Source organism: Podarcis filfolensis, assembly GCF_964270895.1.
Source record: "Podarcis filfolensis genome assembly, chromosome: 2".
Lineage (NCBI taxonomy): Eukaryota > Metazoa > Chordata > Lepidosauria > Squamata > Lacertidae > Podarcis > Podarcis filfolensis.
The window spans coordinates 9,899,878-9,921,885 of NC_139605.1; the positions used below are offsets into that span (position 1 = coordinate 9,899,878).

Consider the following 22,008-nt stretch of genomic DNA (forward strand, 5'->3'; position numbering starts at 1 on the left):
CAGCTTTAAAAATTGACGGACTCAGACATTGGACTTAATTCCCCCTCTAGCAGGCAGGGGCAGGGGGGGAAGATTTTTGATTTGTCTTTCCTGCATGGAGGAAGCATAGAAGGGGAAATTTCTGCCGTTTTGAACCCTTGGGGAGGACTGCCTGGAAAGTGAGCCACCGGGACTGAGAGCTGTCACTAGAGGCTTGCTACAAAGTTGGTGCTTTGCCCAAAGACCCTACTTGCTTTAAGTCTGGTACTCTGGAAAGTTACAATTTGCTATTATTTGGACACAATTAACAATTGGTTGTTACTTTTGCTACCTTTGAAGGGAACCCTTGTTGTTTTGCATTAGGAACTTTGGACTGCTCCCTCTAGAGGTTGCAGGGAAACAGCTATTATCTTTACTGTAAGGAACAGGCTTGTGGAATTTTCCAACTGAAAGTAATTCCCGTGGGAACGACCTTGGGATGAGTGGCCCAACAGAAGAGAGAATAACAACAAGAGCTAAGAGTAAAGTTGAACACAAAAGAAGGGGATCAATTACAAATCCAGCTGCAGCTGCTACAACTTTTTCTATGGATACAGTGACAGTGACACGGGCATTAGTTAAAATAAATGAATCCTTGGAAGTGCTCACAAAGCAGAGCACTGAAAACTCCAAACAGCTGTCTGAGTTGTCGACAAAATTGGATTTAAATACAGAGACAATAAATAAATTAGTTCAAGAAAATGAAATAACTAGAAAGATTGCGGAGGAGGCCAAAATTTCCGCAGAGGAGGCAAAAAATTCTGCAGAAACTGCACAGGAAAAGTTAGTACCAGTCAGTAAAAAGCTGGAAGAACATGATGCGGCCCTGTCTTTATTGGAATTACAGAGGAAAAGTAGAAATTTGAGATTAAGATTGATCCCAGAAAATGAAAAGGACAATTTGATAGACTTTCTTACAAAAGAATTTCTGGAATTTTGGCAGGACGATTTGAAAGAAGAGGAATTTAAGATAATAACTGCTTTCAGACTGGGCAGGAGACAAAACAGAAAGAGCCCAAGAGATTGCTTGATAACTCTGAGATCTCAGGAGGAGAGAGATAAGATATTAAATTTACATTTTCAAAGACCCCTTGAGATTGAAGATTTTCGTGTGCAGATTTTTAAAGACATTCCTAAATATATCCTGGAAGTGAGGACCTACTACAAGGATTTGGTCACCCTATTAAGAAAGAACAACATACCATTCAGATGGGAGTTCCCACAAGGCCTGTCTTTCAACTATAAGGGAAAGAAAATCAAGATAAAAACAGTGCAAGATAAAGAACAATTTTTGGCAAGGAACGAGGAGGACCTTTTGAAGGAAACGGTGGAACCTACGGACCTAGCAGAAGTACCAGACATTTCAAACCTATCCTTCGGGATCAAAACACCAACAGAAGAAGACTTGCTGGGAGCAGCTGGAGGAATAACTAAATAAATAACAAGATGTCTCTGCAAATTCTAAGTTGGAATTGTAATGGACTGAATCTCCCTAGAAAAAGACGTGAGGTTTTTCATATCTTGAAAAAAGAACAATTGGACTTGATTTGTCTACAAGAAACCCACGTGACCAGAGTACACCGAAAATTACTTATTAACAAAAGATTAGGACAAGAATTTATTTCATCGGACAAAGTGAAGAAAAGAGGAGTGGTGATTTATGCAAAGGAAAAGTTGGCCCCTAAATTAGTATTTAAAGATGGACAAGGAAGATATTTGGCAATTGAAATTCAAGTTCAAGGAGAAAAATTATTGATTATAGGAGTTTATGCACCGAATGAAGGGAAGTCAGAATTTTTTAAGAAATTGCATGAGACATTAATGGACTATTTGGATTATAATGTAGTTTTAATGGGAGACATGAATGGAGTGGTCTCTACAAATATGGACAAAGCACAAAGACAGGTGGTCTCCAAAGATGGGAGACTACCTAAGACCTTTTTTGAAATGACTGACAACATGAACCTGATTGACATTTGGAGAACAAGGAACCCTCTTGAGAGAGAGGGAACTTTCTTTTCTGAGGCAAAAATGACCTGGACTCGAATTGACCAAATATGGGTAACTAGTGGGATGGCATCAAGGATTAAGAAAGTGGAAATCTGCCCAAAGACTTGCTCCGACCATAATGCTGTAAAGATGGAAATGAACCTAACAACAGCTGGATCCTTTAGATGGAGGATGAATGACTCCCTGTTTAGAGATGCAGAGGTGTATAAAAAGGCCCAGAAGGTATTGAAGGATTACTTTGAGATAAATCTGAGAACACAAGTGGAAAAAAGAGTAATTTGGGACGCAAGTAAAGCCGTTATGCGAGGATTTTTAATACAACAGAATTCTATAAAAAAGAAGAGATATAATGAGAAGAAGGATAAGATCTTGGAAAAGATAAAAGAAGGGGGAAAAAATTGAGATCTAAACCAAAGTCACATGAAATCTTGAGAGAAATTAAGTTTTACTAGAGACAATATATGGATTTGATGAACCAAGAGATAGAATGGAAAATAAAACAAATGAGACAAAGGACATTTGAATCGGCTGATAAATGTGGGAAGCTTCTGGCATGGCAATTGAAGAAGAGACAAAAACAGAATACGGTTACAAATCTAGAAGTGGAAGGAAAGAACATTTATAAACCAAATGAGATTAGAAACTGTTTTCAGAGTTATTTCAGGAGACTTTATGCACAAGGGCCGGTGAATGAAAAAGAAATAGAAGAATTTCTTAAAAAATACGGATTACAAAAAATTTCTGAACAAAGTAAAGTGATTTTAAACCAGAAGATTACTGATCAAGAAATTGAGGGAGCCATTCAAAGTATGCAATTGGGAAAATCTCCAGGACCTGATGGACTAACCTCCAGATATTACAAAGCTTTGAAAGAATGGCTTATACAACCGTTGAAGGAGGTTTGTAATGAAATTTTAGAGGGGAAAAAGGCACCTGAATCGTGGAAAGAGGCTTATATCACACTTATACCAAAGTCAGAGACTGAGAAGAACCAGGTTAAGAACTACCGCCCTATATCATTACTCAATGTGGATTACAAAATTTTTGCAGACATTTTAGCAAAAAGATTGAAAAGAGTTTTGGTGGGGGAGATTCATAAAGACCAAGCGGGCTTTCTTCCAGGAAGACATTTGTCAGACAATGTGAGAAACATAATAGACATTATGGAGTTACTGGAAGTTAATATTAATACCAAGGCAGTATTAATATTTGTAGATGCGGAGAAAGCCTTTGACAATATTTCTTGGAGCTTTATGAAAAAGAATCTCCGAGGGATGGGGGTAGGCCAAGGTTTCGAGAATGGTATAAGTGCGATTTATTCTGAACAAAAAGCAAAACTGATTGTAAATAATGTGGTTACAGAAGAATTTGCTATTGAAAAAGGGACACGACAGGGATGCCCAATATCCCCACTGCTTTTTATATCTGTCCTGGAGGTTTTATTAAACATGATTAGAGGGGACCAGCTGGTTAAAGGGATTCAGGTCGGAGCTAAACAGTACAAACTGAGAGCATTTGCAGATGATCTAGTTTTAACTTTACAAGAGCCAGACACTAGTACGAGAAGAGTTTTAGAGTTAATACAAGTATTTGGTCAAGTAGCAGGCTTTAAGCTGAACAAACAGAAAACGAAAGTACTGGATAAAAATTTAACAGTTGCAGAAAGAGAGAAATTCCAGAGTGATACTGGTTTATCGGTAGCAAAGAAGGTGAAATACCTGGGGATAAATTTGACATCCAAGAATGTGAATCTATTTAAAGATAACTATGAGAAATGCTGGGCAGAAGTGAAAAAAGATTTAGAAATATGGTCAAGTCTGAGACTTTCCTTGTTAGGCCGAATTGCTGTTATCAAGATGAATGTTTTGCCAAGAATGTTATTTCTGTTTCAAACATTGCAGATTGTGGACAAAATGGATTGTTTCAAGAGGTGGCAAAAAGATATATCTAGATTTGTCTGGCAGGGCAAAAAGCCCAGAATAAAATTTAAGATACTAACTGATGCAAAAGAAAGAGGGGGGTTTGCCCTGCCGGACTTAAAACTGTACTATGAATCAGCGGCTTTTTGCTGGCTGAAAAATTGGCTGCTTCTTGAAAATACAGATATTTTGGATTTGGAAGGGTTCAATAATAGATTTGGCTGGCATGCATATATATGGTATGACAAGGTTAAAATCCACCAAGGTTTCAAAAACCATATTGTTAGAAAAGCCCTATACAATGTATGGATTAGGTATAAAGATTTGTTGGAAAACAAAACCCCCAGGTGGTTGTCACCGATGGAAGCTAAGGAAGTGAAAAAATTAAATATGGAATCCAAATGGCCGAAATATTGGGAAATTATAGAGTATGAGGAGGGAAAAGTTAAATTGCAGAGTTATGAGAAATTGAAGTCTAAAGTAAGAGACTGGCTTCATTATTACCAGATAAATGAAGTTTTTAAACAAGACAGGAAAATTGGCTTTCAGGTGGAGAGGTCGAAATTAGAAACAGAGCTTTTGGAACCCAGTACTAAGAATTTGTCAAGAATGTGTAACTTGCTGTTGAAATGGAACACACAGGACGAGATGGTTAAATCAGCTATGATTAAATGGGCACAAGACATTGGACATGACATTATGTTTGCTGACTGGGAACAGTTATGGACCACCAGTATAAAGTTCACGGCATGTAATGCCTTAAGAGAGAACATTATGAAAATGATTTATAGGTGGTACATGACCCCAGTCAAGCTTGCAAAAATTTATCATTTGCCCAATAACAAATGCTGGAAATGTAATGAAACTGAAGGTACTTTTTATCACCTTTGGTGGACGTGCCCAAAGATTAAGGCCTTCTGGGAAAGGATTTATAATGAAATGAAAAAGGTGCTTAAATGCACTTTTGTGAAGAAACCAGAAGCCTTCCTCCTGGGCATGGTAGGCCAATTGGTGTCAAAGAAAGATAGGACGTTTTTTATGTATGCGACAACAGCAGCAAGAGTACTTTTAGCAAAGTACTGGAAGACACAAGAACTACCCACACTGGAAGAATGGCAGACGAAGGTGATTGACTACATGGGACTGGCTGAGATGACCGGCAGAATCCGCGACCAAGGGAAAGAGACGGTGGAAGAAGATTGGAAGAAATTTAAAGTTTATCTTAAGAACTGTTGTAAAATTAACGAGTGTTAAAATGTTTTGAGTAATGCAAAATAGAATTGCAGCGATAAACTGGACATGAGAAAAAGGAGTTAAAGGAAGTGTTATAAGTAATTAAAATCAGGGGTTGCTGGAAAGATTTAAAACAGGGATGCAGAAAAAGGAGGTATGGGGAAGTCGCTGAAAGAAGGCTTAAGGAAAAGAAGGTTAAGAAATTATACGTGTTTATATGTTTGTTTGTTTATGTATTGTTTTGTATTGTCTTTTAATATGTGTTGAAAAATTAATAAAAAATTTATTTAAAAAAAGGACCCCGTCAACAAGTCCGGTGGAAAAGCCAAGAAGAAGTGGTCCAAAATGAAAGTACGTAAGAGATAAGTTGAACAACCTTGTTCTGTTTGACAAAGCTACTTACGACAAGCTGTGCAAGGAGGTGCCAAACTACAAACTCATCACACCTGCTGTGGTCTCTGAAAGGCTGAAGATTCGAGGCTCCTTGGCTAGAGGAGCTTCTCAGCAAAGGCCTAATCAAACTGGTGTCCAAGCACAGAGCCCAGGTCATCTACACCCGAAACACCAAGGGGGGTGATGCACCAGCTGCTGGGGAGGACGCATAAAGGGTTCTTGGGAGGTTTTTTAAGACTCTGTAAATGACTAAAATAAAATAATTTCAACTCCTGAAAAAAAAATAAAAAAATCCAAGGGTAGAGCTTTGTAGCAGTTGGAGCTGCCCTGGGCTCCCTGCTTGGTCATCTTTGTCAGCTGCTCAATTCCAGGGAATGGTCTGGTGGTGCTGGGCCTTCAGGTAAGGGCTGCATTTTATCCAGCGCTTGGCACCAACTAGTTTGAATAAATTTTAATGAATTTGTTCAAATCCTGGGCTCATCCACACTTCCGCTTGTCTAATTGGTTTTCTGCTTGACCTGCAGTTTCTATCCACACATCCAAATAGTTTCCGGAAAACCTGCTCTTTATTTTTAAATAGGAGCAAATGTCAGTCTGGAGAAAACCCACATTGCCATTTCTCCGATTGAGAGCTAAAGAGCAGTTTTCCCCAGGAGAAACCAGCAGGATAACAGGCAGTGTGGGTAAGGCCATGATCTCTGAACTGCAACTGAAAGTAGCCCCCCAAACTGAGGGTGATTTAATTTTGTCTTGAATTATTTCTAGTTTACCATCGAGTTCATTCTCTTCCATGTGTTTTTCACTCATTGGGACTTTTAAGTGTAAAGATTATAATTGTTTGGGGAAATAAAGTGCTTTATAAAATGCTTTGATCCGTGAAACTGTCACTGTTACGAGTGCCAAATAATAGAACTTCTGCACTTGGAAGAAATGAACATCTAAACTTTGGAACTCCCTTCCTGTTGATATCAGGTAGTGCCCTCTTTTTTTTGTTTTTGTTTAGGCAATTCTAACCTGACACGTAGAAATTGAAATTAGGCTACCTCTGGATTTAATTATCATTTGAATGTTTTTGAATTCCTATTTTCATAAATGTTTTCTTTAGTATTTTAATGTTTATATTTGGGGTGTGGGTATGTGTAAACGGATTAGTTTTGTTATAATCAATCAAGCAGTACATCTTGTAAAATCAAATGAATCATATAGACAATTCCTTTTCCCCTGTGTGTGTTTTGCTTCACTGTATATGTTTTATTGGGGCTGGATTCCACGAAGTAGGATACTGGTAGGGTTGCCATATTCCAAAGCACAAAATCCGGGACACATTTGGGGCACCTTCCCCATCCCGCATCTCCATCGTTCACCCCCTTCCTGTTCGCCCCCTCCTCCCCTCCCCTCCCTTACCTTTGCTTTCCTTGGCCTCCTGCTCACAAGATGCTGCATCTCTGGACAATGGGAGGCCAGAAGCCCAGGCAAGGCCTGGTGGCCAGTGGAAATGCCACCAGACCTAGTGTGGCCAATAATAATAATAAAAGTAAAATAAACCCAAACCCAGACACTTCATGTAAACTGCAAAAATCTGCCCAGAGGGGCATGTCCCCAACAGAGGACATGTCCTGGAAATCCCAGACATATGGCAACCCTTGGTACTGGAAAAGAGGCAGTGCCATGAGTCTCACTAGCATAACAGGACTTCAGCACCTCTTCTCCCCACTGAGAGAACCAACCCCCCCAGGGATGGTGAGGCGCATCTGTTTTGCAGGCTTTCCTTTGGCAGGCCAAATCCTCAGCTGCTGCAAAGTGCCCTGCCCTTGAGGGAGTCCAGAGAGCAGCCTCCCCTCTCCCTTGAGGACATTATATGGTGTGATGTGGGTGAGGAAAAGATGGAAAACTTTCCTTGAACAGACTTCCCTCACTTAGGGCCCAATCCCAATTATAGGTAATTGCCCCTTCTCTCAGCAGCCTCCTCTACTCCAGCCCATATCATGCAGGAATGTCTTTTAAAATTTAAGATAAATCTTTTTTTAAAATTTGATTTCTTTGTTTCTTATCTTTGTTACTTCTTTATCTCTTTTTTTTTCTTTATAAATTTTCTATTTTATATAATTTTCTTTCTTTTTTTACCTGTTACGAGATAGTACATAATGTTTGTATAGACATGAAAATCTTTTAATCAATAAAGAATTTTTTAAAAAATCGTTTTTATTAAGTTTCCCATTTTAACAATCCAATCAAATCACACTGAATGTTCCAAATTATACAAATACATATCAAATAGTCCAAATATTTTGCCTAAATTATTAAAAAAAAATTGTTGGGACTTCCCATGTTTCAAGTTCCGGCGGGGGGGGGGGGGGGGGGGCTCTGATCATCTCATATCTCTGCTGCCATGAAGTCTTTCCAATAGTTCCTTTAAATCTTCCTGTTGTTAACCTTCCTTCTTTTATGGCCTCTGAGTTGTTTCCACAAGCAAGTTGAAATAAGCAATGATGTGTTTCTGTGTGAATTTTATGTGTACGACTCTCCACTGTTGTTGCAGTACCTCCTCACATGCTGGTACCTATTTATCTACTTGCACTTTGACATGCAAGTCAAAGTGCATGTCAAAGGTCGGTGGTTCGAATCCCCGCGACGGGGTGAGCTCCCGTTGCTCAGCCCCTGCTTCTGCCAACCTAGCAGTTTGAAAGCACGTCAGAGTGCAAGTAGATAAATAGGTACCGCTCTGGTGGGAAGGTAAATGGCGTTTCAGTGCACTGCTCTGGTTCACCAGAAGCGGCTTAGTCATGCTGGCCACATGACCCGGAAGCTGTATGCCGGCGCCCTCGGCCAATAAAGTAAGATGAGCGCCGCAACCCCAGAGTGAATGAGTGGCCCTGTGGCATGAGCGAATTGGCTCACACCAGAGCATGGAATAAAAAAAATGGAAGTGAAACCCCCCCTCCAAGTTACCACTCTTCTTCCTCCTTCCCTTGTGGCAGGAGGAAACGGAGACTAAGGCCAGGCAGAAGTGGAGGAGGCTGTGCTGCATGCAGCAGCTCTGCCCAAGGCGGCTTTGCCCATGGCTGGGGCCGCTCTGCTTGAGGCCATGCTGGTGGCAGAGGAAAAGGTGGTGGCCAAAAGTATGGGAGGGGCAGCTGGTGAGCAAGTGGACGAGGGGGTGTGCAAGCGAGTGGGGAGAGCGATCATCGAGGGTGCAGCAGGGGGGTAGGGTGGCAGCAGAATTTTTTTTGAAGGGTATGGGAAGGTGGAAGAGTGAAACTAGGATTGAAGGTGATGGAAGCTGAACCCTTTTGAGGAATATGTTATTTATTGGGAAAGTTAAAGTGTTACTGTCTCTTTAAAAAATAAGCTGCAGGGGGAATTCTGGGAAAAGGAAGAAAAACAAGACAAAGTCTTATTTTTGTTTGCTTTATTATTTATGCTGATTGTGACTGGAATGAATCCTCCCAAAGGACCCCTCAAAAGCTGCCAAAAGGGCTCCTGAGAAGCATATTTATATGTGTGTGTGTGTGTGTGTGTGTGTGTGTGTGTGTGTGTGTGTGTGAACCACCCTGAGACCCCCAAGCATAGGGCGATATATAAATTCAATTACACATGTGTGTTGTGTGTGTCATTCTGGTGAGGCAGATTTAGTCTCCTCAGCAGATCTCAAGGTGGGTAGAAACTGTATCCACCCGAAAGAAAGGGAGAAGGGTCTCTCCAGAGAACCAGGCTCCTGAGAAAGTGTAGAGTTTGGTTCCAGAGTCAGCATCATAAAAAGACACACATCCGCCTTCATAGTCCAGAGTCACCTGGATCCTCTTGAGCTTCCCATTCAGGGACAGACGAAGGGGATTAAGGGAACTGCAGATCCTGTGCTGACCATCTTTCAATTGTACAGCCCAGATCCCTCCCTCGGGACTTAGGGGAGATCCATCCCTGCTCACTGACTTCACAGCGACCCCTACAACCCATCCTCTCCCATTTTCCACGTTGACTTCCCAGAAATGTCTGCCTGCTGTGAATCCCTCACGTCCTAACACAGGAAGATAGTAGCCGCCGTATGTGTCACGAGGTTTTTCTCCCATTCTCACACTTTTCCGATCCTCAGACAGGATGTAGCTGGTATCGGCTGTGTCTGGATCCAGAGTGACATTTGCTGTTGGGGAGATGATGAGGGAAAGAGAAGAGATGCAGAGTCAGCTGAGAGCTGGAGATGAATATCCTGATCCAACAAGTGCCCAGACTAGATCCCCTCTCAAATAATTGGGAGTTCTTTGCACTGCATTCAGGATTGGGACCCTCCTCCCCTCCTTCCAGACTTGCCCCAAGTGAACCAGGTTTCTGTTGTTTTTATATTCAATGTATTTGTATTGTTCCCCTCCAGTCATTCCAGGTGAAATAAAAAAAATTAAGGTTATACAGTGGTTCCTCGGGTTAAGTACTTAATTCATTCTGGAGGTCCGTACTTAACCTGAAACTGTTCTTAACCTGAAGCACCACTTTAGCTAATGGGGCCTCCTGCCTCCGCCACACAATTTCTGTTCTCATCCTGAGGTAAAGTTCTTAACCCAAGGTACTATTTCTGGGTTAGCAGAGTCTGTAACCTGAAGCGTATGTAACTTGAAGCGTATGTAACCCAAGGTACCACTGTATGTGTGTGTGTGTATAAAATGTTCATATATGTACCAACCAAGCACGTACATAGATATATAAACCACATGTCTGAAATCCCAAAGAAAAAGTCCTGAAATCATTTTGTTCCTCCCAAATTGACCTCAAACATTTCTCTGCAAGGTCGAAGGAAAATGGAAAAGCCTCCCCATCGTCTTCTCCTTCACAAATCCTGTCTGAAGGGTATGTCTGTGTATGAATAGGGTAAGCCTGTGACCTGGATCAGGAACTAAGTATTTATCATTACAAAAGACTGGCCAGGCTCCCCAGGTAATCCAATCAAGTGACCATCAACAGGTAACCTGCCAGACAGGAGATAAAAAACGCACTCAGATTTCTGTTGTAGACCGCCTTTTCTGTGATGTAGGTATGATGTATCTGGGGGTGGTCTTGGACTGTAGGGCGGGCAATTTAAAATATCTATATAAGGGCAGGCACACCTTGGTTCTGGGTCCCCCTCCTTCTCCTGCGTGTGAAGGGGGCACCCTGTTGCAAAAGTTCAATAAAGAACAGGCTTACTAGCTGCTTTGCTTCTCAATATTCTCTTTTTTTAAAAAAATAATTTTTATTAACTGGCCAATCACATCAAATTAAATCACATCACATAAATTCCGAATTACAAAGCCAAATTTTGAATTTTGTTGGGGGGGGACCCATACTTCAAGATCCAAAGGGGGATTCTAATCATCATCTTGCTACTGCGTTAATGTACAAATCAGTCCCAATCAGTCCAAACAGAGTTCATAATTCTATCCGGTCTTATCTTGCTGTTTCCACATCATATCTTGTTCATATAATTTCTCTTTTTTCTTTATGATCTCTTCTGATAGTCTCCTTAAGCCGATAAACACAAATATAATAATCCTGTGTGAATTTCCCGTTCTTCCAATCCAAGTCCAGATGGTTTCCATATATCATCTCCTTCATAGATAACATCGCTCTATCCATCATAATTTTACGAAGTTGTCGCTCTGAGGAGTTTAATCCATGATATATAAACAGCTTTGTTTCTCTTTCTTCTCCCAGACTCAAGACCTCCGACAGAGCTTCCCAAAATGGCGACGGCATTTTTAACTGCGTCATTCCAAAACTCTTATGCCTTCCAGATTCGTCTTGAAACATTGCTTTGGTTCGAAAGTTTATCTCCACACAGCCTTAAATCCACAGCTTAAGTCCTTAAAACGACATTTCTGACTCATTAGGGGAGGGGATTCTTGTTTAATCACATAAAAAGAAAGGAAAGCTTTTTTCCCCTCCCCCCCTCAGTCATTTGCCGTACCGTATCTTGACGTATCTTCTCATGTTTTATTCTTGTCTTGTTTTATCAGAGATCTCTTCTGTCAGCAGTCTTTACTCCCCCTCCTTCCTTGAAGTATGTGCAACTCATCTCGTCCAAATTGTTTCTTTTGAAGTTCTTGAAGCTAGTGGCGCGAATCAGAGACGGCGTCCAGGAGTGCCGAAATCCCACAGGAGGGCTTTGTGCCTAGTGCCCCCATCCCCACAAATTCGGGGGTGGTATAGGGCACAGCAGACAAGAGCCGTCCCCCCCACAATCCTGGGGGGGGGGGGGTTAAGGAGGCTAATTACCCCCATCATAGCCTCCAAATTACCTCATGTGGGTCGGAGATGTTATTGTCAGCCATCTTCTGATGCGCCCCCTAGTGGCCCCTCTGCTTCTCAATATTCTCTGGTTGGCCTCTGTTATTTTCTCCGACCGATGGAGAACCTACAAAGGACTCTATAAGGGCTCTTGTGTCCCCCATAAGGGAGTAAGGGCAGATTTTTGTTTATTTGTTGTTGTTGTTGTTGTTTAGTCGTTTAGTCGTGTCCGACTCTTCGTGACCCCATGGACCAGAGCACGCCAGGCACTTCTGTCTTCCACTGCCTCCCGCAGTTTGGTCAGACTCATGTTTGTAGCTTTGAAGACACTATCCAACCATCTCGTCCTCTGTCGTCCCCTTCTCCTTGTGCCCTCCATCTTTCCCAACATCTGGGTCTTTTCCAGGGAGTCTTCTCTTCTCATGAGGTGGCCAAAGTATTGGAGCCTCAGCTTCATGATCTGTCCTTCCAGTGAGCACTCAGGGCTGATTTCCTTAAGAATGGAGAGGTTTGATCTTCTTGCAGTCCACGGGACTCTCAAGAGTCTCCTCCAGCACCATAATTCAAAAGCATCAATTCTTCGGCGATCAGCCTTCTTTATGGTCCAGTTCTCACTTCCATACATCACTACTGGGAAAACCATAGCTTTTACTTTTGTTTATTACACAGGCATATAAATTATTATTATGAATTATTAATCATTATTATTCTTTTAAAAATCATGGAAAGTGTGATTTCCAGTATATTTGGGCATATGGAGGGTGTCAGCTGAGCTGGGGGTTAGGGTTGAGTTAGGAAATCCCTAACTCTGTGAGCCAGATAGAGAGGCTGAAAGAGTGTCTCTTTTCATGCGTTTTTTGCTCTTGCCTGCTTGTGATCCTAAAATTTTCTTATGCTGCTGGGCCCCACTTTTGCATGCAGACAAAGGGCTTCTTCACACCACAGTTTATGCTGTGTTTGTGGCTGCTTCTGACCTCATTTCATTTGCGTGGTCCAGGTGATATTACCCTCAAACAACATCACTTGGGGGCCATATTCAGGCCTCCATCATGTTATTGAATTGCACACGTGTATTTCTAAAGAACAGCCACTGAAATTGTTTAGCTCGTTTCTGATGCTAGTCCTACACAGAGTAGACATGTTTAAATTAATAAACCCAAGTTACTCATTTTCACTCTGTCTATATTTTACAGCAACATAAACGAGTTCTCTCCCTCAATTGTTTCTCCTTATTGCAATTGTGCTCTTCCACAACAGGAATATTTATTTTTTAAAAAGATAATTAATGGCTCCTCCTCCTCGGTCTTCCTTTGCTGTCCTATTTCATATTGCAGATTTCTCCCTGACCAGATAATTGACAAACTCTGATGACCAGCTAATTGGCAGCATTTGCAAAGCTAAGATAAGGCCTGCATATTCATGTAATTTTGGAATGGAGTCTTTGTTTAATGCTTCTCTCTTGGATTTAATCTACTCAATAAGGCTAGTTGCCTGGGGAAAACAGGAGACAATAAAAATGTAGCCAGTTACAGGCTGAGTGTGTCAAGATAACTACACTGGTACCTCAGGGTTAAGAACTTAATTCATTCTGGAGGTCCATTCTTAACCTGCAACTGTTCTTAACCTGAAGCACCACTTTAGCTAATGGGGTCTCCTGCCGCCGCAGCGCAATTTCTATTCTCATCCTGAAGCAAAGTTTTTAACCCGAGGTACTATTTCTGGGTTAGCAGAGTCTGTAACCTGCAGCGTCTGTAACCTGAGGTACCACTGTAACTGAAGCCTCTGTGTTCAGAGGGAGTATCTCTGAAAGCAGGAACAGAAGTCTGTAAAGGTTGTATTTAGTAGCCAGCAGACTTCACATATCTCCCTTCGTGATTTGAGTCCTGACATCTGGGGGAGATTCTGTTAATGGAAGTTATAACAAAAAAGTATGGCTACTCGTAAGCCTGTCCCTGAATCTCAGGTGAAGGGAGCCCGAAAGTGGTGGGAGCCATTGCCTTCCTGCCATGAATGTGGGATCCCTGGAGGCATCAGACAATCTCTAGGCAGGAACAGAATTCCTCCATCATTACTCTCACACTTGTGGGCAGTTCCTTTGTAAGTGGAGGCACTCTCCAAACACCCAGTTCTGCACTCTCAAGCCCACCACCCTCTGTTTTACACATGAGGAACCCAAACAGCAAGACTAAAGCTATTGATTGTTCCCAACTCTGCAGAACAGACTCCTTAATTCCAATGAAACACCAGACCCCTCCCGTGAAGGTGGGCCTCCATTGGAAATTTACCTTTCTGAAACTGTTGTCCGAATGACCAATTATCTGAGGAAGAAAAAGATATAAAGTTTAAGGGCTATATCTCACAAAATTGTAGTTACAAATAATCGCTTCATAAAAAAGCCTATGTTGTTTCCTCATTTCACATCAAAGAACAAGTAACTGGAAACAAGAAAGTTGTAGTCAGATGAAATTAAAGTAACAAGTAAAAATCAGACATTGTAAACCATACTAGACAACAACAGAATAAAGTCATTCCAAATCCATCAATGAAATGGGGATCCATAGCAGAGGATGGGAGGGCCGGCACTGCGGTAACAGTATTTTTAAAGGATCCAGAGGAGAGCTGGAGGCAGGTTCAAAGCTGCCCCAAGTAAACAGGTGGGGGAAAGCTATTGAAACCAGAATTGTTAAAAATACTGACAGAGCAAATTTGCAGAGGAAGAATTGGCAGAGATTTGAAATCTAATTCCAAGGGTCTCGTGCAACAGGAAGTCCTGCCTCATTAAACTTCTAAAATTCTTTCAGAATGTTAACAAAATTTTTGGTAGAGGCTTTCTGGAAAAGTGTCCTTAGCTTCCCATGTGGGGCTGATCTAATAAGAATTGCAGGATTGTGTGATGGTTGAAGCACTATGCATGGCAGCTGTGGGTGGATGTTTGAGGAGACGGCTCAGGCCTTTGTTCCACTGCTGGACCAGCCTGGGCAAGACACTGTTGGCTATTGGCCCACTTGGGAAAGGCTGACTCCTCTTCCCAAGCACTGGGGCCTGCCGCCGGTGATCTGCCCCTGGCTGGTCTTCGGTCAGTCCAGGGAGATCAATAATAAGCGACACCTCCCTCTCGAGAGATGCACACTCCCTTTCCCCTTGCATCTCAGCAGAAGAAAGACAACAGTCTGAAAGTAGTCTGACTCATTCTACTTTATTCCCAGACTGTACACTGTAGACGAGCTAGTACAAAACATGTCTGCTGTCTCAGAAACCTCCGTACAAGTCACTCACTCCTCCTTTGCAGCAACAACAGGAAGGTCTCAAGTTACACTTGGTACACAGCCCTGAGAATAGCGTTGAATATCCTGTCTCACGCTCAGTCACATAATAAGAACCACATGATGTAAACAATGAGCTGCTGGTTCGCAGCTGGTGAGAACTCATATCCCAACATCCTCCCCCATATGAGGCGAATCAACAGACACTGGGTGCTTGCTGATGCCCTTTTTAATGACCTTCAGGACATTGAAACCCAAGGAAAGACTGGGAACCTCCAAAAGGACCTCCAGATTGTGTAGATGGGAAACAAAACATAAGGAAGGTTCCATGTAAATGAAAACTGGATGTTAGGCTGACCCAGTGGGATTTTGTAAGGGGAAAAGTCAATGAAATACCATATTTTTTGCTCTATAAGACTCACTTTTTCCCTCCTAAAAAGTAAGGGGAAATGTGTGTGCGTCTTATGGAGTGAATGCAGGCTGCACAGCTATCCCAGAAGCCAGAACAGCAAGAGGGATTGCTGCTTTCACTGCGCAGCGATCCCTCTTGCTGTTCTGGCTTCCGAGATTCAGAATATTTTTTCCCTTGTTTTCCTCCTCCAAAAACTAGGTGCGTCTTGTGGTCTGGTGCGTCTTATAGAGCGAAAAATACAGTAGTTTATAGGTAGGAACCAAACTCCTAGCTCATTGGTCCCAGAATGGCATGCAGGTTCTTCGCAGGGATGCCAGCACCCCCACAAAAATCTACCCCACACCTGTATCTTCAAACCCATCCTCTGGTCATTCATTGTACATATAAAGAAACTAAATGCTACTATAGACCCAGAGCTAAGCTATTGAATGTGCTTCCAAAGTCTGCAGAACTGACTGTTTAACCACAAAGAAATACCCGAACCCCACCCCTCCGGTGAATTGGGGTTCCTCATTGGAAATTACCTTGCTGAAGATGTTCTCTGAATGAAAGGGAGTCTAGGGAAGAAAAAAGATATGAAGTGTATGTACTACATTCTTTCATTTCAAATATATGTTCTTGCCAAATAACACTTTATACTGCAGCATCTATCTAACCCGTGATCTTTTCTCTGCCATGGTTTCTTCCTAAAACGGGTGCAGCCAACCAGCTAAAAAGAGACAGATTGTCCTGATCTCTCTCCCCTCACCCTCCCTCCATGGCCTCTGCCCGAAAATGGCACCAAAGCACAAACGAGTAAAGAAGTGGGCAAACTTCAGCTGTTCTGACATCTAAATCAGGTGTGTGTGCAGCGAGATTTGACTATAATTCTTTGTGTTTGTCTAACTGAGTGTTCATATAACAAGCAGACAGATAACGGGACCTGTGTGTACAATATAATATGAGCCTGGTGTGCTCACTTTTTGACTTACATAATGCCCAGAATAAAGTCATTGTAGTCATTATTTTATTACCTTGGAATTTCTTCATGGCAGAATCCAGAAGTTGGTCTATATCACAGAATCTGGAGGTCTTTTTCTTCAGCTCTGGAGGGAAAGTTGGTGGATTCTCCAATTTCTGTCTTTTGTCATACCTGGTGAAAGGAAACAAAATATTAGTCCGGTCAATTCCACAATAAGAAAGCTGAGAGGAGGAAGAGAATGGTAGAGAGCCTAGAGGGACAGGCAGACACAAGAGGGGAGAGATACTTCCTCGCTATGGGGTCCAAAACAGCCAAACCCCAAGCCTCCAGAAGGTGACCAGGCCAGACAGAGAGGTAGCCTAAATCAAGAAGGAAGAAGCCTTGCCACTGCTGAGGTGCTTGTTCAGGAAGATGGTAGCCACCTATTCTGGCCCCTGCTGCCTGAGGCAACCAACGCCCTCTTTGTTCCATAGCTTAGTGCAAAATCCATATTTGCCTTTTGTGTGTGTGTGCGCACTCTTTTGTTGACCACCAGCATTACGCTTTCCAATATATAACTACCTCTGTCGTAAAGGTATATATGAAAGTGTTGAAAAGGTAATTTCAAAGCCTGGAAATATGAAAACCTTTCGACCTGCCATCAAAACGTTATTGTTCTTATTAAGGGAAGTGCTCAGTGGCTCCATGTGGATGTTAAAAAGCAATGGGGACAAGATGGAACCCTGTGGGACAACCCTGGAATGCTCCCATGCCCCTGAAATATGTCCCCCATAGAAATTCTCTTTCAGAGGTTTGAAACTATTGCAGAGTGAGTAGGATGTGCAGGAGGCAGAGAAGAGCCTCCAGACCTGTTTGATAGTGGGGAGTTAGGTGCTGCTCTGAGCCTGATTCTTGGAGGGAGAATTGGGGCACAACAAGGTCAAAAAAGAGGGCCCTGGTTTTACTTGTGAAATGCTGTAGGTCTACAGTCTCTCCCACAGGAGGCAGATCTTACGTACTCTCCTCTTTAATCCCTCCCGGCATGCTAACAGAAATGAGCAGGATCCACTTACCTCTGCAAGGTGCTCCTCACATCCTAGAGGGGAAAAGAGAAGGGAAATCACTACACACCACAGGCCACGCTATGAAGACCCCTCAGACCCTGGAATGGAGGAACACTCCTGCCCTTTGATGTCAGTCTCATAGCACACACACCAAAGTTTTGGGTAGGGATGGCTGAATCATCCAATTTTCAGCAGTTGGGTAAATTGCACACTTTGCTTGGCTGGAGAACTGCCTTAGAAAGTCCAGAAAACTGCAAATGCTGACGAATGTTTGTAATTCAGTTTGCATATCGATTTATAAAGTGCAAATGAGGAATGATCCATCCCACGTCTATTGGATGCACAAGAGACCTGGTTTGAGGCTCCACCAATTGAGCCCCTTTATGTGCCTACTTCATGGGTAGGCAAACTAAGGCCTGGGGGCCGGATCCAGCCCAATCGCCTTCTCAATATGGCCCGTGGACGGTCTGGGAATCAGCGTGTTTTTACATGAGTAGAATGTGTGCTTTTATTTAAAATGCATATCTGGATTATTTGCAGGGCATAGGAATTCGTTCATATTTTTTTTTTCAAAATATAGCCTGGCCCCCCATGTCTGAGGGACAGTGGGCCAGCCCCCTGCTGAAAAAGTTTGCTGACCCCTGGCCTGCTTCATCTATACAAGCAGCAAAGGTCTGCAGCCATCCTTCTCCTGACGTGGGGCCTTGTGCTCTTCCTGCCACTGTCTTACCTGCAGGAATTCACTCTCTGGCTGCTGGCGCTTCTCCTGCATCTCCTGGATGATCCTTTTCACATAGGAGAGTTCCTTGGAGAGCCTGGCCAGGTGCTCTTCCCTCTTCCTTGCAATCTCCTTCTCCACCTTTTCTATCTCATTCAGCAGACATTTTTCTTGTTCTTCGATAAACTGGTGCAGTTGTCTGAACTTCTCCGCTGTCTTCTGCCTCTCAGCTTCTGTTAATTTCTGCAAGGTGCGGGAAGAGAGAAGAAAAGCGGAGCCCTGAGTCTGGAATATGGGACCTCACGAAAACAAGACGTGAGTCTTCCACAGGGAGGGCACTTGGGACTTTTCATGGACACAAAATCAACTTCCTGCTGGTGAAGAAGTTCCCTTCAGGCATTAAAGGAAACATGGTGCTTTAGACTGGCATCTTAAACAAGTAGGAACAGGAAGAGGTCAAAGGTGGCATGTTCATCCCCAGCACTCCCCATTTACAGTGGTACCTCAGGTTACATATGCTTCAGGTTACAGACTCTGCTAACCCAGAAATAGTGCTTCAGGTTAAGAACTTTGCTTCAGGATGAGAACAGAAACTGTGCTCCGGTGGCATGGCGGCAGCAGGAGGCCCCATTAGCTAAAGTGGTGCTTCAGGTTAAGAATAGTTTCAGGTTAAGAACGGACCTCCGAAACGAATTAAGTACTTAACGCGAGGTACCACTGTACTTTAAAGCTCCAAGATGGCTTGAGTTTCCTAAAAATTAGTAATGTATCCATTTTTGTAGAGGGTCAGAGGATTAGGTCAGCTGTCAGAGGGTTAAGTCAGCTGTCAGCTCAGAACTAGCAGGACAAATGGTAGAGAGGTAACTTCGGGAGGCAGAAAATGCCAGTTCAGGCCTGGAAAGTGCCCACCTTCTCCTGCACCAGTGAATGAGAGCTCACGCTCATCTCAAACCTGGTGAATTTGCCAAATAGCTCTTCCTGGAAAAAATATGCAGTGAAATACAGTAATCTTCTGAAATTCACACATCACCAAATTTAGCCAGGTTACCCCAGCCAGGTAACATTTATAAGAATAAGGGTGAAGTATGAATACAGATGAATTTATCGTTCCAAAATAAATTTATTGATATGCATTGATTAAGTTTGTAACGTTAAGAATAAACATCGTAAGATTGTTCATGGGGTTAAAGTAACTAATATATATAACACAGTGTTAAGTTATAAAAAAAGAACAAAGGACATCGAGCTGTGGTGGATGGAAGTCCCAATAGTAGAAACAAGGAAAGTAGATATGAAATAGATATAACATAGAACGTACTGTTAAAAATGGAAACTTATAATTGATTGTAATATTTCATACTTTATATTCTGTATATTCTAAAATAAAAAATAGCATTAAGTTCTAAACAAATGTTATAAGAATTCTAATGTCTCAAATATAGAATATTCATAAATACATATATATCTAATTATATAAACCATGTGTCTGAAATAGTACAGGAGAGCAGTCCTGAAGCCATTTTGACTCTCCCAATGACCTCAAATATTCCTCTGCCCTAAGGGAGGCAAATGGAGAAAGCCTTCCCATTGTCTTTTCGCTTATAAATCCTGTCTTAAGAGCATATTTGTATATGAATAGGGTGAGCCCTGACCTGGATTCAGGAGCTAAAGTATTAACCATCACAAAAGAATGGCCAGGCTGCCCAGGTAACGCAAACTGCGACCATTATCAGGTATCCTGACATAGACTGCCTCCTATGATGTATGTATGATTTTGGGGTGGTCTTTGGCTAAGGGGGTTGGGCAATGTCAAAAGTCTTTAAAGGTTCCTTCACACTTTTGTTCAGGGTCTCTCCGTCCTTGGAAGGAGGGGAGGGAACTCTCTTGCAAAAAATAAATAAAATATCTGCCTTGCTTTCCACTGGATCCTGCCTCTATCCATTCTCTGACCGATCAAAAGCCAAACCCCAATTTTTACATCACTAGTAACAACAGTGACACTTACAAGGAGGTCCTCACATTCCTTTTTCACATCTTCTTGATAGGCCAGAATTCTTTCTCTCTCTTTCCTCAGAATCTCCAGGCGTCTACACATCAGTCCCTAAAAACAAACAAACCCAAAAGCTCAGGTTTGACTCAGAGAAGCAGAGGTGTTGATTATTTATTTTATTTATCACACTGATATACCACCGATATCTTCCAAAAATCTCAAGGTGGTATCCATGGTTCTTTTCCTCCCCATTTTATCCGCACAACCCTGTTGTGGCTAAGAGATGGTGACTGGCCCAAGGTCACCTAGAGAGCTGCATGGCTGAGTGGGGATTCGAACCCTGTCCTCCCAGGCCAGGCGTAGGCAAACTCGGTCCTCCACATGTTTGGGGGACTACAATTCCCATCATCCCTGACCACCGGTCCTGTTAGCTAGGGATCATGGAAGTTGTAGTCCCAAAACATCTGGAGGGCCGAATTTGCCTATGCCTGTCCCAGGCTCTAGTCCAACACTAACCTTTACACCACACAGTTAAGCTGACTTCTTGGTGGCCTTGCTATTAGCTCTTTATCACATAAAGTGCTCTGGAATATTCTAGATTTTTTTCCCCAATTTCATTCATTTTATTGAGAATAAATAAGCAAAGGTTAATGACTATATATATATATATATATATATATTATAGAAATGGTGTAGAAACTTGCATAAAATCAGTATTTATTGGGGGGATGTGTATCATGTCCACCCATGTTTTTATAAGCAAAAATAATAATCAACGTTACAAAACATAGGAGCAGTGCGCAAGTTGTATTTTCCAACTAAGCAGAGAGAAGGTGATGTAGAAAAATAAAAGCAGCAAAACACATATCGAAAGCCAAATTTTGGAATTTGGTGGCGGGGGGAGGAAGAGTTTTGTATATCTGAATTTGACACAAAATTGAAGTCCCTCCATCCCATGTAATCTAAGAGTTACAGAAAAGCTCCCAAGAAGAATAAAAAAAACACCCCCAAAATCGAGAATGATTTCTTACCTTGTACTCCTTGGAAGCCTCTTTCAGAGGAATCGTCTCGTGACATACGTGCTCTTTGGATCTGTCGCACACAAGACAAATGGGGGCTCCGTCCTCCTTGCAGAAGAGTTTCAGGGGCTCCTGGTGCTTCTCACAAACCTTTTCTTTTCCTCCTTCCTCCTTCCCCTCTTGAAGACTGAGCTTCTTGGCTATTTCTACCACGTTTTGCAACGGCCAGTTTGGGATGAGGCGCCTTTCCTGAACCGTTTCTCTGCAGTGAGGGCAGAAAGCCTCTGCCTCCGATTCCCCCCAGCACTGGATCACGCAGGACCGGCAGAAGTTGTGCCCACATTCTGGGATCATCACCGGATCCTTGAAATAGTCCAGGCAGATGGAGCAAGTGGCTTCATCGCAAAGACTCTGCATGGGACCCCCTCCTCCTACAGCAGCAGCAGCCATGGCTCCCTCGCGCCAAAAACAAAGCAAACTTCCACTTTCTCCGTTTTCAGCCAATGGGCGTTTCCCTTCCTGCAGGATCTCGGTGCTGATGGGACTTTTTTAAAAAGAAGAAGCAGACCCGCCTCTGCAGCTGCTTAATGTTTTCTCAAATAGCCTTGATTGCTTCATCATTGCGGTGATTGCTTCTCTCTCCCTCCCCCCCTTCATTAGAACTTTATAGACACATAGATTTAAACATATCGTTGTGCATTGTCCTGAAATAATAAATGCTTATATAAATAACTAAACTAAACTAAACCCTTGTCATTGTGGAGAAACAGCCTCTGC

The 22,008-nt window shown here is 42.4% G+C and overlaps 3 protein-coding genes across 3 annotated transcripts in view; 2 read left to right on the top strand and 1 right to left on the bottom strand.

The window, feature by feature from the left end:
- LOC310756497 (tigger transposable element-derived protein 1-like) overlaps window positions 1–22,008 on the top strand; it is a 796,241-nt gene that overhangs the window by 581,694 nt on the left and 192,539 nt on the right. The gene's annotated exons all lie outside the window — the stretch shown is intronic.
- The window catches only part of LOC310756865 (zinc finger protein RFP-like), a 127,755-nt gene that overhangs the window by 84,803 nt on the left and 20,944 nt on the right, over window positions 1–22,008 (top strand). The gene's annotated exons all lie outside the window — the stretch shown is intronic.
- Window positions 8,968–21,737, bottom strand: LOC310756887 (E3 ubiquitin-protein ligase TRIM7-like). The gene is made up of 8 exons (XM_083601807.1): window positions 21,244–21,737; window positions 20,228–20,323; window positions 18,235–18,465; window positions 17,514–17,536; window positions 16,514–16,632; window positions 16,025–16,057; window positions 14,111–14,143; window positions 8,968–9,711 (listed from the first exon to the last, which is right to left on the bottom strand). The coding sequence occupies exons 1-8, from the start codon at window positions 21,679–21,681 to the stop codon at window positions 9,212–9,214; spliced, it is 1,473 nt and encodes a 490-aa protein (XP_083457933.1). The 5' UTR covers window positions 21,682–21,737; the 3' UTR covers window positions 8,968–9,211.

Bases quoted from the DNA above. Each gene is read 5' to 3' on its own strand.
- LOC310756887 (XM_083601807.1), bottom strand. From the start codon at position 21,681: ATGGCTGCTGCTGCTGTAGGAGGAGGGGGTCCCATGCAGAGTCTTTGC. The intron at 17,537-18,234 runs GTAAGACAGTGG...TTTCCCCTCTAG, and splicing joins CAGAGAGTGAATTCCTGCAG to GATGTGAGGAGCACCTTGCA. The intron at 16,058-16,513 runs GTAATAAAATAA...TTTCTTCCCTAG, and splicing joins TGCCATGAAGAAATTCCAAG to ACTCCCTTTCATTCAGAGAA.